Source organism: Neolamprologus brichardi, chromosome 5 (genome assembly GCF_056152115.1).
Source record: "Neolamprologus brichardi isolate AB-2024 chromosome 5, ASM5615211v1, whole genome shotgun sequence".
Lineage (NCBI taxonomy): Eukaryota > Metazoa > Chordata > Actinopteri > Cichliformes > Cichlidae > Neolamprologus > Neolamprologus brichardi.
Window position 1 is genome coordinate 21,444,595 of NC_142108.1, and position 17,330 is coordinate 21,461,924.

General features: G+C 40.6%; 1 protein-coding gene across 1 annotated transcript; it reads left to right on the plus strand.

Annotated features, from left to right (window-relative positions):
• Positions 1-13,115: 13,115 nt before the first annotated feature.
• Positions 13,116-14,917, plus strand: LOC102784305 (nuclear factor 7, ovary-like). The gene has a single exon (XM_006783470.3). The coding sequence runs from the start codon at positions 13,308-13,310 to the stop codon at positions 14,712-14,714; it is 1,407 nt and encodes a 468-aa protein (XP_006783533.1). The 5' UTR covers positions 13,116-13,307; the 3' UTR covers positions 14,715-14,917.
• The last annotated feature ends 2,413 nt before the right edge of the window (positions 14,918-17,330 follow it).

Sequence of the window (17,330 nt, forward strand, 5' to 3'; positions counted from 1 at the left end):
TGGTGCCGAAACCCAGGACGGGAGGCACGGCAGATCCAGGAGTGGGCCAGCAGAGGGAGGAGCTGGCGCGAATGGTGGCCGAGCTGGCGGCCACGCAGCAGGAGCAGGCGGCGGTGTGGCGCCGCAGGAGGGAAGCGCTGCAGGACCAGACTGAACGCCATCTGCAGAGGATGGAGTATCTGGCAGCGCTGATCCGGTCCTGCCCAACACCACCGCCACCGGCGCTCCCCAATGGCGCTGGAGTGGAGGGGATCCGGTCTGTGCAGGCGCCCGTGCCAGCCCCCAGGATGCGACCAGCTAGCACGCAGCCTGCCACAGCGCCTGTTCCCACACCTTGCTTGGGAGCCGCTGGGGCTCGGCAGGGCCCGGTGCCCGTTCCTGCGCCTCGGAAGAAGGCGGCGGAGCTGGCGCGCGAGGAGCCGCTCCAGCCGGGAGAGACAGCACCGGAGGCGGCGCCCGAGGAGCCGCTCCAGCTGGGAGAGGCGGCGCCCGAGGCGCCGCTCCAGCCGGTGGAGGCGGCGCCCGAGGCGGCGCCCGAGGAGCTGCTCCAGCCGGTAGAGGCGGCGTCCGAGGAGCTGCTGAGGAGTTGCATTTGAGGAGGTCGGCGGGGTGAGCAGAGCGGCCTCACCTCCATCCGCAATCGCTCCAGCCGGTTGGAAACGAACAAGCCGTCTGCATTGAAGTCACTCAAGATCATAATGTTCTGCAGCACAGACATGAAATATTTGCATTTGAGTGTTTTGCTTCAACTCCTCAATATATATTTGTTTTGTTTTCCCAGTTTAGTGGTTGGATTGGTTCATACACCTTTTACTACACAACTCTGTCAAAATCTACAAATTTTCACAGAAGTATGAATTCCTGCTTTCTCTGTTGTGCAACCAACCCAAGCTACAAAGCTGTAGACACTCTCTAACTTCTCCTTACATCAGTATTCCAGTCCGTCTTAACAAACATGACGACATTGTATAGTTCATTGAGCTCCTTCACAGAGTCCTTTGGTTTGGTGTGAACTGGGATCATCACCAGGTCCTTCACAACTACAGCGAGAACACAAATACACACAGCTTACATCCATGATTCAGTAAAAGGACTAGATGTTACAGTCCCTGATAATGCATTGCTTTAAATGGAAAGACTCTTTTTTTTGTGATCAACATTTTATTGATTCAAAACGGGGTTCGGTGGGGGGGGTTGGGGGTACAGACATATACAGCACAACTGTAAACTGCAGTAGCAAAGCAAACACTAGTCACAAGTCATAGGGACAGCAAAGAAAAAACACAAAGTTAAAACCAATTATCGCCTCTTCCAGGAGATAACACTGGACAAGAAGATTTTCCAAGCTTCAACAGTCGTGGGTCGAGCTTTATTTAATTTTGCTGTGTATGTTCAAAACCAATAACACGGATAAGACATCGTCTCCAGAATGATTCCATACATATGTCAGGACTGAACCATTGCTTCGTAATAGTCTTCTTTGCGGATGTGAATCCACCGAACAACATTTTGCATTGTATTTGTTTCAAGGAGATTTCAGAGGTATCATTAAGGAGACAAAGACCAGGATTGGGAACATAAAAAACTTCCAGTACCTCAGATAACACAGAGTTCACAAAGACCCAAAAATTGGATACAACAGGACAGTCCCAAAACATGTGCAAAAACGTGCCAGGTGATGAATCATTGCAGATGTGACAGTGATACGTAGCCTGTAGTTTCATCTGGAACCTCCTATAGGGTGTAATGTATGTTCTGTGTATGGTTTTGAAATTAATTAATTGATGCGCCAGGTTCTTAGAAGTCAAACTCAGATTAGACCACACTGTATCCCAGTCTATATTAACCTGTAGTTCTCCCAGTTCCCTGACCCAAATAGATTCAATGGGCAGGGACTTTATACCATGTTCGGCTAATTTGTTGTAGATTTTGGAAACAGAGGGTCTGCCAGAGTTAGGCAAGATCCAGTCCAACATGGGATGAGAGGGAAGAGGAGAGTCCCAGGGGACACCATATGCTTTTAAAGCTGATCTGAGCTGCAGATACACAAAGTAAGAAGACGCAGGAAGAGAGAAACGTGTCCTTAAGTCCTGAAATGAGCGAAGGCCTTGGGCGTTGAATAGATCATCAAAAAGGTTTATCCCGAGTGAAAACCAAGAGGGTTGAACAAATGGTCGGCTGCCACATAGTAACTTTAAATTATGCCAGAGTGGTGAGCTTTTACAAAATTTAACTGGAGCACCTAGCCGTCTTTCTATTTTCCTCCATACCTGTATAGAGTTGGCAATAATAGGTCCAAATTTGTTGTTGTTGTAGAGCGTATTGGCAGGAACATTAGCAAACAGAAGATCTTGTAGTCTATGCGGTGCTGCCTTGGCGGATTCTATCATTTTCCACACAGTAGTAGCCTCTGGGTTGACCCACGTACTAAGCGCCCTGATTTGGAATGACCAGTAATAAAACTCGAAGTTTGGTACTGCCAGGCCACCAAACAATTTGGGCCGCTGCAATGTTGACAAACGTATCCTAGGCCTTTTGCCATTCCAAATAAATTTAGATACCGCAGAGTGTATGTCTTTAAAATAAGTTAGAGGAGGAGAGAGTGGCAACATAAAAAAAAGGAAATTAAGCCGTGGCAGTATGTTCATCTTTATTGTGCTGATTCTACCCTGAAGCGAAGTTTTTAAATTGTCCCATCTTTGAAAGTCGGATATAATCTTATTTAGCATAGTAGTAAAATTGTCCTTGATTATCTTTGGAATACTATTATGAATTGAAATGCCCAGATAAGTAAAGGTGCTTTTGATCTGAACACAACCGGGTAAGGAAATTTTCGTAGCTTTAACGTTCAAAGGCATCAAGGCAGATTTCGACCAGTTTATTTTGTAGCCAGATAGAGAGCCGAAATGGTCAAAGTTTTTAATTAATGGATGGATGGACGTCTCATAGTTGTCTATAAATGGAAAGACTCTTGAGGGATGGCTGTTATGAGGAAAGGCAGCCCAGAAACTTTACCAGCAGCACACATCGTTGTGTGCCTCAACTTTCGGTCTTTTACCCAGGCTAATCTGCCATTTTTCTTCCTTGGTTAGGTTTAGGAATTAGAGATCTGATCTAGATTATCATATTAAAATTGGGGACATATGGTCGGTAGTGGACCTTGGATTCATTGGATGTTTCGGCCGTTATCACTAAACACCCTCATCCAAGGAGGCCCTGCCAGGGTTGATCAGGCCCCGGAGTGTGTCACTGGTTTATGTTAAATTCACTAGCAGGGACCACTTCCTTGGTAACGATGGGCAATGAGAGATGAGGAAGTGTGATTAGTGTTGCGGTTTGGGGAAGGCCTTGAAGGGGACTGGCGACGGCTCTCGGGCCGGGCAGATCCCCCTGTACTAACGAGAAATAAAGGGAGGAAAGGAAGAGAGGAGAGGACAGAGAAGAGAGGAAAGAAAAAGCGGGGACAGGGTGGGGCATGAAAATGAGAACAGCGGGCATTAGAGGGGGGGGGGGGGGGGGGGGGGGGGTTATAGCCTGTGGCCAGAGGAGGCTGAAATTCAGATGCAGGGGGAAAATGCACAGAAATAAATTATTTTTCAAGAATAATTAAATAGATTCAACATCTTTCTTCAACAGAATTGCAGACTGCACAGATGGTATCTTCCCAAAGGAAAAAGTAGTATAGCTTACTAGGGTATATTAGACTTAACAGTTACTATACACAGTGATGGACTTCTATATATTTTACATCAGATTAAAACTTTGGGTGTAAGAGTCAGATAATTATTTATTAAAAGCTCGACATTTTAAATGAGAATAAGAAAGAAAAGTATGTCTTTGTGCCCCCTTTTCCCTGTTCATGCCCTATCGGCCCCCCTGGCTAAACTTTGCTAGATCCGCCCCTGCACAGTTACCAGCCGTCAGCTAGGTAGAAAAAGATCCTGGTGTAGAAAGTAATATTAAATAAATTCTAACAACAGCTTATCAAGCTTAAACATGCTGCTGTTGTTCAGCCGCTGGTTTCCGCTTTCTGGTGAGAAGTGGGCCAAAAACTAAGAAGAGAGACAGACTCGCGACAGAAAAGCCGATCAGCTGATCATTAAGCAGTTTCACGATTGAAGTAGCAGCAGGAGAGAGAGAGAGAGAGAGAGAGAGAGAGAGGCAGTCGCTCCATATATCTGTTGTTAAGCTTAACGTGGGAATGCTTTACAAACATTCAGAGATGAACTTATACACTTGCTTTACTTCTCTCTGGGAAAACTTCCTCGGAGATGAAATACTGGTTTGGTAGTGAGGCTACAAATACACACAGCCGCTCTATCACCTGGCATACTGCTGTGACGTGCTACGGTTATGAGCCGAGTTACGCCGTGTCGCAAGTTTTGTGAGGTGCTTTTTTGATATTTAATGGATCGGATTACATTTTTTATTTCTGGCCGATATCCGATCCAGTAATTTGGGTCAGTATCGGACCAATACCGATAGGTAATATCGGATTGGTCCATCTCTAGTTTATACCAAAAGAAAAACTGAATGCAGCCTTTGTCAGAATAGATTTATAAATGGAATGAACCAAAGTGAAAGAAACACCAGAGTAACAAAGTTAAAAAAGCAAAATAGTTATATAAATTGAATGAGGAAACATATATTAGGCATAGTTTAATAAATGTAGTTACAAAGACACAACAAGCACAGTAAATGTCAGGTGCAAGTATCAGTCACAGTACAGATAATTCTCTAGACTGTTGTTGAGCTGACACATCAACTACTTCTTGTATGTGTAGCTTTGTATGATTCAGTTAAAAATAATCCATATTTATTTTGTGCTAAGCCTCAGTGCTGCTCCTCTGTTCATCCCCTGTCTGAATCAAGTTATTTCAACTTCTCTTCTGATTGGCTGCACCTTGCAGGAAGGTTTGAGCATATTAGGAGTATCATCTCTGATTAATGTCATGTTGGTGGAAGGGTAGAAAGTGTTTAGGTTGTAAACATTCCTTGTACATGACCTGAAGTCTTTATTTAAAACCATATATGATGGCTTAGATCCTTTAATTCTAATGATTAAAACTCCCTACAGCTGATGGTTAAACTGAAGAAGCTGCTTCTATAAGGAGCATATCTGGCAGGAAAAGGCATCACTGGAGACTCACAACTGCTGCATGGAGTCAGTGTCACACCCACTGTGTTTTGACTTCTAGTAAACCCTTTAATGTCCTTTTACATTTGTTGGCTGGTACGTGGGTTAGGACAAAGTGTATATGAGTCACTGATAGAGTATTCAAGGTGCAGTATTGATGTAAAGCTGCAGGTATAGACTCAGCTCAACGGAGACGGGGCTTTGGAAAGCAGTGCTGTAAAGACGTAGACTGAACCTGTTAGAACAGGTTTCCTGTCTTCTCTCCTCACACTAATGTGAGGGATCTCAGTGGGGAGGATTTTGAGAAGAGCTTACTGATTTGTTAAAATACGTCAGCAGCAGCAAAGAAAAAACCTCCAAAATGTTTAATGTTGTTTAAAAAGGTCCTCAAATAAGAAAAACAAATGCAATAGAAAAGTTAAAATCAAAAGATAAATTTCGACTAAAAATAAAAATAAACAGAAAAAAATCATCTGATTTAATCAAACACTAATTTAAAAACAGGTTAAAATGTGTTCATGTATTTTGGAGTCTGAACAAGATTTTCTTTTACTTATTTCAGGTTAATCTTTCATACTTGATTTCATTAATTATTTTATGTATTTATGTCCATCCTATCAGTTTCTCCATAAAGGTGAATACACCTGTTGTATAAACTCTATCAAACATTTATATTGTCCCGTGGAGAAAAAACATGGGTTATTTGCAGAAAATATGAACTTTGTAGTGTTTCATGAAGGCCTCAGGCAAGCCGATTTGGAAAGCTGTCCAGAGTTTGTTTATTCAGCCTCACCTCTGGTGCAGGTGCCCACCTCTCAATTTTAAATACATGTAGACATTGAGGGTTCTCAGGAGGGGCCGTGCTGAGGCCAGATGTTATCTGACAGAGAGTCATTGGTACCATGCCCCTGGTATGGGGTCTTCATAACCCCATTCTCTGTGCGCCATTTGGGGCAGGGTGCGGGAGAAGGAGCTGGCCGTCTGGTTGGGGTCTGGGCCTGTTGGGCCTTCCTGCTGCTGCAGGACTAGGGGCAGTCTGCTTGTCTCCACCCCAGAGTAAATGGAATCATTTCCTGGGTCTGGGGGTGGACTGCTCCTCTGGGGGTGCCTAGAACTTGGGGTACAGAGTATTTTTGGGGAGTATGAGTGTGTGTACATTGTTTAGTTCTGTGTGCCTCCATGTTGGATGAGTATATGTCTGTGTGATGGTGGGAATGCATGATTGTGTCTGTGTGTGCCTGTTTGTCTATGTTCATGTGCCAGGTTGGGTCTTAGATTCCACCTCTCTGTGAACATGTCAGGTTCCCCCCAGGTGTGGATGCTGTTGTGGAAGTTTTTCATTAAATAAAGCCTGCAGACGAGTGGTGAGCTGTTGTTATGGAACGGCTGTGTGCAGACATAGGACCCAAGGTGCAGACACTCGAAGGTAAACTTGAACTCAAAACAGCTTTAATGTTAAACTCAAATATAACATAACTGGAAATATAAAAATAAACTTACACCGGAAGACTGACAGAACACACAGCTAGATAAACGGTAGATCGCAACACAGACACCGAGAAACACAGGGCTTAAATACACAGAGGGAGCAATCAGGGAATGGGTAACAGGAGGGAAACACAGCAGGGGCAAATCAGGCCTAACGAGACAAGGGGAAGCGAAACCAGATACATTAACATCAGACAAGGACCTTCAAAATAAAACAGGAAACATGACACAGACTGAACTAAAGACACAGACTAACACGCGCACAGCAACAGAGGGAACAGAGACGTTGGACCAGGGCAGACACAGACACTGACTGGACACGGGGATATAGCAAACAGGGGAGACAGCAACTAAGGATTACACAGAGACAAACCATAAGACATAACTCTAACGAAGAAACCAAAGAATAGAAAAGATAAATCTCCTTGAGGCTCCCAGTTAATACCTTCTTCAGGAACAAAAGGCAGTACACAGCTGTTTCACACTCCCTTGCTACCTCCCAGAGTCCTCAAAGAGACAAAAGTTTCTTCCTGTGGAGTTGTCTGCTTCCCCCAACGTCCTTACTAGACCACCACCATTTGTCTTACTGTATGAGTGTGAGACATGTTAAAATCTAGCTGCACCAAGGCATTATACAATAAAATAATGTGATTAATACATAAGTAAAAGAAATTCCTATACAATGCCTATCTTCCCCAACTACGCTCACTGCAAGTGGCTGATGCTCCCACCCGTTGGTAGTTCTCAGTGTCCGGGGCTGGGTGCTCGGGTAGATCGAACAAACTATGACAATCAAGTGGACCAGTACGGCAAAAGCAATAATGGTCCACTTGGAATGGAATCTGTTGGGAATTTTTCTTGGCCTTCAGACAATAATTCTGATTGCTATGCTTGTCCTCTTTTTGCAGCCATCATGAAAATAGCATCTTTTAACATTCAGAAGTTTGGAATAACGAAAGTGTCAGACCCTGATGTCCTCGAAATCCTGACTAAGGTAATAACCAGTATAAAAGCCCACACATACTTTCACCTTACAAAACTGTAAATGACCTGCAGGTCTGGCTCCTGCTTTCATTAAAATGTCTGATCATGTGACAAAATAGTATGCTTTGGCTTTTTGTCACGGAAAGAAGACCAAGGGCGATAACAATGTAGAAAAGTAGTCCAGCCCTCCTACCAATTATTAAGTATTTAAGTAATTAAGTATTATATAAAAACTTTCTATTAAATAGCTGAGTTGCAAAGTGGTAAAATAAGTATCAGGACTCACTGTTCAAGTAAAAATGTAATCCTATATATGCATCTGAAAATATACTGAAATACATGGAGTAAGTTGTATTTTGACTTGTGGTTTCTTGCTGTATCATTGAATCACTGGTTTTTACTTTACTTTTATTCTGGTGATGAGGTTACATTTCCAATTCTTTGCTTAAACCCATGTTTTATTATTGTTATTGTATTAGATCTGTTTCATATTTAGTCAACACGCCACTGTACAGATCAGCCGCTCTGAGTGTCTGCTGTTTAGGAACCACAATAGCAAACACACAATCAGAGTGTGTTAATTTAAACATGGATCCACTGGCCTGTTGTCCTTTCAAGTAACCACGCTCAGTGGCAGCTTGCCCTTCATTCACAGAACCACCATTACCTCTATAACCACACAATTTAAGTCACTCAGCATTTCTCTGATTGTTCCCATCTCTGTCTTTTTTTGATACCTCTTCAGCTTTATTGTTGCAACTCAGAATATTTACATAAGTATTTTTTATAAAAACATAGAAAAATGTCAGTATATATTTTACATATCTGGAAGAGCTAAATCTTAAATATCTGTAAATATTTTCTTAACTGAACAATTATCTTTAAGGTAGTAACGCATCTGATCAGTTCAGCTTTTTTTTCTCTCTGTTTCAAAGATTGTGTCTCGATATGACATCATTCTGATCCTGGAGGTGGTGGACGCCAGCGGAGAGTCCATAGAAATCTTCATGAAAGAACTCAACAAGTAAGGAAATGCTTTGTTTCCAGCATCATCACTGTTATTATCATTTAGGGTGCTCGTGTTTAAGCATGATGATGGTGGCCCAAAGAATAACAATTTTCTCATGATAACCAAAAATGATTAAGATTTTTAAGGATCATTACATTAAAGATTATTTACACAGTTACTTCTGAAGTTATTTGTGTATTATAAACACAATGGTATATTTCCTTTTTTAAATAGCACACTTATTGGCAGCATCTGTATAATAGTATTATGCAATAATATTATTATCAGGAATTCTTTCGGCTTCAATAATCATGTATTAAAGTCTGACAGCGTGACAGCTGTAATGACAACACTAAAAACTGCTGATGTTAACAATTTATGTTGTTGGTCATGTTCATCTTATTGTCAGGCAAAACATAATTTGGAAATAAAGTTTGAATAAATGTAAAAAAATCAACTTTGACCTGCTTTTTGTGTTAAATGAAAAGGTAATGTTTCACTAAAGCATTGCACATTCATCCTGAACCAATTCTTTTAACAACCAAGCCAAAAATAACCTGTTTACATTGCATGGATGGTGGTATTGCAAACATCAGAGAATCATAAGACATAACAAGATTTAATGGACCAAAATTAAAGAATTATACAAAATTTCTCTCAACTTATATCTTATATCTTATATCTTCTCAGAGTCCATGAGGGATACACTTATAAAATCAGTTTATTTAAACTTGAGTATAAACGTATACAAAATGCAGCAAGATATTAAAAAACGTTTTATTGATTAAAAAACACACTATATCGGATTCATATCGGTATCGGCAGATATCCAAATTTATGATATCGGTATCGGACATAAAAAAGTGGTATCGTGCCATCTCTAGTATAAACGTAATACTTTAAGTACACAAGGACAAGTTAGAAAACCTCTAAGTAAAAAAAAAAAAGTTAGGTATGTAAGCACAGGAAAAAAACGAGGCAGGTGTCTTGTTGCTCATCCTTTCACGACTGCCTCTGAGCAGAGTTGGTTTTGGGTGCTCAATTAGCCTGCACGCCTCCTAGATGTTTTGGGCATGTCCAAGTGGAGCAGACTGAGGACACGCTCTGCAGAATACATCAGTTGACTTGGGGAATCCTTCGAAACGCTGGAGTGTGTGGTGGGGAGAAGGAGATCTGGGGAGGCTCAGACTCAGCTAATGGTGGAAAACTAATAAACAAAATAAAGAATGAACAATTGTTCACAGGTCTGGGTGTGAATCCACACACATCAGGGTGGATATTAACTGTCAGTGTTCCCGCCCTGGCGCCACTTATTGTTTCCAAGTTGTGGTTTAACAGAGCACAAAAAAATGTTGTCTGACTGGTTTGCTTTTGTGCTCCTATTTAGACACCCGATCAGAAAAGATTGCAGCTGATAACAGCTGCAACAAAGCAAGCAACCTCAATCCTGATGATGTTTTGGTGAAAACTGGGAGAAGGTCAGGGGTTCGAATCCACTGAACGCCTACCCTGAGGCACCCCTGATCAACGTACCGTCCCTACACACTGCTCTCCAGGCGCTGCATTGGTGGCTGCCCACTGCCTCACTGTGTGAATGGGTTAAATGCATTTTTCCACCCAGCAGTGGTGGAAAAATGTTGGGGGTGTTTACCATCTTACTTCACTCATGCTGGTGTTTTTGACTTCTAGGGGAACCATCATTTGCTTTTTTTGTCTCTGTGCCTCTTAGCCAGAGGCCTAATCAGTTTCTTACAGTAATCACTGAGTAATCAGTTACATGTTGGACTGCAACATTACAGCAGTACAAGTCTTTGGTGACATTAATGCCTCTGCTACAGTCAAACATCTCTCTTATGTCTGATACTGAGATTCATGGTCACCAGAGAGTTATCTTAGTAAAACTATAATAGCATTTTATTTTAAAGGTGCACTGACGTTTAGCAGCTTACTTTTGTCCTTTATTAGACAACGAATATTGTTTTTAAATGACTTGTTTTCTCATTAGATGCAACTATATGTGAGATCTGGTTAAATAAAGAGATGTTTGAAGCGAGATGAAACTTGTTTCAGGACCGAAGACTGCACTGATGCCCCGTATAAGATAAATAGGGATTATTTTGAACTGTGAACATGCATTAAAAAAAAAAACTTATCTACCAGAGAGATAAAAAAATTATGTTCAGGGATATGAAAATAATGTTTGGTAATTCTAACCCTGAACTTGAACAAATAAGCCTCATAAGACAAGGCTAATACATCATAGGCGTGATCCAGGTCTGACATCATGTTTCATCTATTTTTTTTTTCATAACAGCTGTTATTTGGGATCTTAAACCCTAAATCCACACAATGACATAGGTTTTCTTGGTTTATCGCATATTAAATAGCTGCTTTTCTTTCTGTCCCTAGCTGTGAAATGGTGTGGGACACAACAAAAATACAAAAATAAACAATAAACATACATCCAGCGGCTTACTAGAAGCTTCAGGTTTCACTAGTTTCACTCATCTTTTAGCCTGACATTAGTAATTGTCAGTAATCTAAATTAAAAAAATAAGAATGTGAGCTCTTCTGCAGCTAAAAAGACGTTCCAGGAGAAGCAGACTAATCTAAATGACTCCACCATCATTTTCTAAATGAAAGAACCAGGTTACTTTATTGTCGATATGTAAAACCACTGTGAGGACAAACACACCGAGAAGTTGTTCCTCACCTGCAGGAGGAGAAGAATCTGCTGCTGCTGAGAGGAGGGTCGTAAACCAGACGTATTTTTCGAAAGCAAGTAAAACTTTCTTTACTTCCCAATCTAGACTTTATGTTCTTCCTTCAGCCCTAGGGGCAAATTACTCTACAGAGAGTGAACACAGACAATATGATTGGTCGAAAGCCAGCCAATAGAAGGACTAGACAGTGGGACAAAAAAAGGCTAAACAAGTTTCCCTGCCTTGTAATGATTTCCTGCTAAATATAGAAAAACACGTTCTGTGCTCTGATGTTAGAAACTATCTCTAACAACAACTTTTATTTGTATTATTTATTAAAACAAATAAAAAAGTGTGTTTTATTGAGAGAGAGAGGATATTTGTCAGGATACAGTGACACATGACACACACTGAGGAAATGGTTTACCCCACAGTGGCACCCAAATACATTAGACCTGTCTGAGGCTGGCTGAGCTTTGCACATAACTGAAAGCTGCAGCTTTCAAGTAAATGAACCAACCATTGCATCTGCAGAGGGATTTTTACAAGTCTTAGAACAAATGTTCGTAACATGTCTGTTTAATTGGGAGAAAATTAAATTACTTGCTGAGCAAATCTGAATTAATATTTATGTGAGTGGTAATTTCAAAGTTTAAAACACACTATGAAATAAATCCAGAAATAAATAACTTAGGGAAATGTAACAAATATTATGTATGTATTTAAAATACTTTAATGTTGAATTAAATAAATGAAAACAGTTTTATTTCAAAACAACTTTCTTTAAAAAACTGCATTTATTACAGGTTTATTCCTTAGTTGATCTGGGTCTTCTTTCACTTCAGTCTCTTGCAAATCTTTGCATCTTGCAAATGCAAATTAATTGGCTGTGGTTACTGATAACTAACTACCTCACAGTACATTTGTGTGGTCAGTTTATCAAGACAAAGCCTACTTATAAAATTTGTACTACTTTTTATTTCTGCAATCAAGTCAATGTCTGGTACTCTGCTGAGATATTATGGGACTGTTTATCAAACAGTTTGCACCAATCATGTGTGGTTCTCCCTCTGGCTGCATGGATTTTTATTGGGTACTCTGGCTTACTTCCTTCCTCCCTAAGAAATTCATTCTAAATTAGCCATGTGAATGTGACTGTGAGTGGTTATCTGCCTCTTTGTGTTGGCCCTGTGATTACAACCAAGCCAGAGCATACCCTGCCTCTTTTCCCACAATCCTGAATTTGATAAATAAATGTAATCAAATCTATGGATTTGTATATTTGTATTTTTACTGCTCTGTGTAAGTTCACACTGAGATATTTATAATTCCTGCTGGACTCCTTTGCTTTTTTTCTTTACCTGACTTTGACATTTGTTTTTCTTGCACTTTTACCTTAATTTCCTACATCTTCGCCTCTTTCATGAGCCACAGTTTGATCCACCTCTATTTAACATTGTTCATTAAAAGCTTTCATTAAAAAACAAAAAAACAAAAACAGTTATGTATTCATAATAGCAGAAGGAGTCATTGTACTTTGGAAGCCTTTAAAAGGATTGTCATGGAAAAACAAGACGAAACATGGTAACGACAAGGTAAAGGAATCAGGTTTGAATTCGCAAGACAGAGCTCATCCTATTACTCTACCATGACATATTTGCTTACATTATGTGGCAGTCTCCAAGCAGTGTGACAGGCTCCTTTAAGTGAAACACACCAATGGGTAGGCGAAGCTCCACCTCTAACCGCAGGACAAAAAAACACAGGAAATTCATTTCTCTCAGTTATTGTTCACTGGAAGAGAGGCTCCAACTGAGAGAAAAGGGGAAATAATTCTTCACAGCAGAAGTAAACGTAACACAGCATCGTAATCCTGCATTTCAACCTGCTTTTGACTGAAGAAAAACAAGCAAAGAGAAAGTGAAGGTGAACTTCCTCCTTTCATGCTCTGTGCTGTAGCTTTTTACTTTCTCCTGAGAACGAGAAAATGGCTTATAATCCAGAGAAGGACCTGTCCTGTCCTGTCTGCCACGACATCTTTGATATTCCTGTCGTCCTGGCATGCAGCCACAGCTTCTGTAAAACCTGTGTGGAGACCTGGTGGAGAGACAAACCCATAAAAGAGTGTCCGGTTTGTAAGGAAAGACCTTTGCTGGGTGAGCCACCGGTTAGTTCAACCTTAAAGAACCTGTGTGAGGCCTTCTTACAAAAGAAAGATCAAAATGCTTCTGCATTCTCTGAAACTGTTTGCAGTCTGCACCATGAGAAACTGAGAGTCTTCTGTTTGAATCATCAGCAGCCAGCGTGCCTCGTCTGTCGAGATTCAAAAATACATCTCGGCCACAGCTTCAGACCCATTAACGAAGCTGCAGAAGATCATAGAAAGGATCTCAAGGAATCCTTGAAACCTTTACAGGAGAAACTGAAAGTGTTTGAAGAAGTTAAAGAAAAGTTTGATGAAACAGCAGAATACATTAGGGTCCAGGCCCAGCAGGCAGAGAAAGAAATTAAGGATGAGTTTAAGAAGTTGCATCAGTTTCTACAAGATGAAGAGGATGCCAGAATCACTGCTTTGAGGGAGGAAGAGAAGCAGAAGAGTCAAATGATGAAGGGGAAGATTGAAGGTCTGAGCAGAGAGATAGCAGCTCTTTCAGAAATAATCAGAGCCACGGAAGAGGAGCTGAGAGCTGAAGATGTCTCGTTCCTGCAGAACTACAAGGCTGCAGTGGAATTAATCCAGCAGTGCCCTCTGTTGGATGATCCAGAGCTGGTGTCAGAAGCTCTGATAAATGTGGCCAAACACCTGGGCAACCTGACCTACAACATCTGGAACGAGATGAAGGCGATAGTCTCCTACTTTCCTGTGATTCTGGATCCAAACACAGCTCATCCAGAGCTCATCCTATCAGAAGATCTGACTGCCGTAAGATCTGTAGAGAGGCAGCAGCTTCCTGACAATCCGGAGAGGTTTGACTGCTATTGCATTGTCCTGGGCTCTGAGGGCTTTGACTCAGGCACCCATAGCTGGGATGTTGAGGTTAGAGACTCTACAGGCTGGGTCTTGGGTGTAGCAGCAGAGTCTGTACAAAGAAAGAGTGAAATAAAATCTGGACTTTGGCGGATAATGGGGCTAACTGAAGATAAATATGCAGCATGCTCCCCATCACAACACACCTTTATTCACCCACTGAAGGAGTTCCAGCGGATCAGAGTTCATCTGAACTGGGACGAAGGAAAGCTGTCATTCTCTGATCTCGACACTGACACACACATACACACCTTCATACACACTTTCACGGAGAAGCTGTTTCCATACTTCATCAATAAGAAAGAACACCAGCTAAAAATACTTCCGCTGAAGGTTTCTGCAACAGTAAAACTGCTTAATCAATGAAAATGATGGAATTATCAAATCATTTTATTTTATTTATTCAAAGATCCTTGTACTGTTTTCTTTGTTCTTGAGTTCTGATGAAGCTAATATTGAAAGCATGCTAATGTTACTTAAACGACACATGCTTAAGATTTTGTTTGAATAGGTCAGATCATTTTGTATGGTATGTTAGGCTGGGAAAGAAAAAAAGTCTGAGTTGAATATGATGTCAATTACTATAATGGACATTTCACAATAAAATTCACATCATGTAAATGTATTTCTTTCAGTAATATTGTATCCAATGTAGGCTAATGTAAGCGACTAGCTTATTTGGATTTTGGTATGTATGCCTTCTGGTCCACTAGCATTTTAGATAGCAGCTAAATTGTGACGTGCATGTCTGGTAGCATTGGCAATTTTTAAAACAAAAAGTTGTGCTATAGCAAATGCTTTTGTTTTGTTTTTGTTGTAAAATCAAAGGATTTTTCATTATAACATTTTTTCAATATTTGTTTGTGTTGTTAGTTTTACAGTGGCTCAATATTCATTTGATACAATAAAGGGATGGCGTCTCATTTGCACCACAAAAATCTGTGTTGGCTAATACTGAATATACTGATCATGTATTAGTCTGCTGATGTTTTAAACACTTTGTGGTTCAAGTAGCTTTCAATTGTCCATCCATCCGTTTTCTTCCACTTATCCAGGTCAGAGTGGTGTTGTGGTGGGGTGTATGTCAGGCTCCACCACAACACCACTCAGCCAATGCTATACACTAAGTATGTAGCATTAGCTTATGAGTTTGCACCCTCTACGGTTCTCTGTTCTGTAATTTCCATTTATGTATTTATTCTATGGTGTGTGTTTCTTATAATCTCTCATGCATACTGTATGTCTTGACAAGTGTGTGTATGTGGTGGGGCTGATGTTACATACTTACATAAATATTGTCATGAATAGCAGTTTGAAGACAAACCAGACTTGTGGTTGTGGCAGGAACATTTCTTATATCTCATGTTATATCATTATAAGCAACACAAGCTTCTTTGCTAAAGCAATGGTAGCAAGTTTAACTGTAAATAAATATCTGTACCTGTTTTAAGGAGCTTTGTGGTGTTTTTTTAAATTAATTAATTTTTTTTTTAACAACCAATAGTTTTCCATTCATAGGCTTTTCTTTTATTCAACTTTTGAAGAATCTGTGCATTCCAGTGATAAAATATCCAAACAGAAAATCCAAGAAGGTGAAGTAAAATTCGGGCGGAAGAGATTACTTCTTATTCTTTGGACTGCTCTTTTTAGGGATCCTCACAGCAGATCATCTAATCCTGTCTCTAGCACCCTCTTCTGTCACACCACTGCTGCTGACAGTTTCAATTTCTAGTTTTTCCAATTCAATTTTTATTGACAGACTTTATGTCCATAGTCCAAAAAAAAAAAGAGAAACAAGACAAAACACAACATATAAACCTTAATAAAAAAATATTAAATATTTGTAAAAATATAAAACCATAATATACATAAAATACACAATTATAATTCAATTCAATTCAATTCAATTTTATTTATATAGCGCCAAATCACAACAAAAGTCGCCTCAAGGCGCTTCATAGATACAGAGAAAAACCCAACAATCATATGACCCCCTATGAGCAAGCACTTTGGCGACAGTGGGAAGGAAAAACTCCCTTTTAACAGGAAGAAACCTCCGGCAGAACCAGGCTCAGGGAGGGGCGGCCATCTGCTGCGACCGGTTGGGGTGAGAGAAGGAAGACAGGATAAAAGACATGCTGTGGAAGAGAGACAGAGGTTAATAACAGATATGATTCAATGCAGAGAGGTCTATTAATACATAGTGAGTGAGAAAGGTGACTGGAAAGGAAAAACTCAATGCATCATGGGAATCCCCCGGCAGCCTACGTCTATTGCAGCATAACTAAGGGAGGATTCAGGGTCACCTGGTCCAGCCCTAACTATATGCTTTAGCAAAAAGGAAAGTTTTAAGCCTAATCTTAAAAGTAGAGATAGTGTCTGTCTCCCGAATCCAAACTGGAAGCTGGTTCCACAGAAGAGGGGCCTGAAAACTGAAGGCTCTCCCTCCCATTCTACTTTTAAATACTCCAGGAACAACAAGTAGGCCTGCAGAGTGAGAGCGAAGTGCTCTAATAGGGTGATATGGTACTACAAGGTCATTAAGATAAGATAGGGCCTGATTATTTAAGACCTTGTATGTGAGGAGCAGGATTTTGAATTCAATTCTGGATTTAACAGGAAGCCAATGAAGGGAAGCCAAAACAGGAGAAATATGCTCTCTCTTTCTAGTCCCTGTCAGTACTCTTGCTGCAGCATTTTGGATTAGCTGAAGGCTTTTCAGTGAGTTTTTTGGACATCCTGATAATAATGAATTGCAGTAGTCCAGCCTGGAAGTAATAAATGCATGAACTAGTTTTTCAGCGTCACTCTGAGACAGGATATTTCTAATTTTAGAGATGTTGCGCAAATGGAAGAATGCAGTCTTACATATTTGTTTAATATGTGCGTTGAAGGACATATCCTGGTCAAAAATGACTCCAAGGTTCCTCACAGTGTTACTGGAGGCCAAGGTAATGCCATCCAGAGTAAGAATCTGGTTAG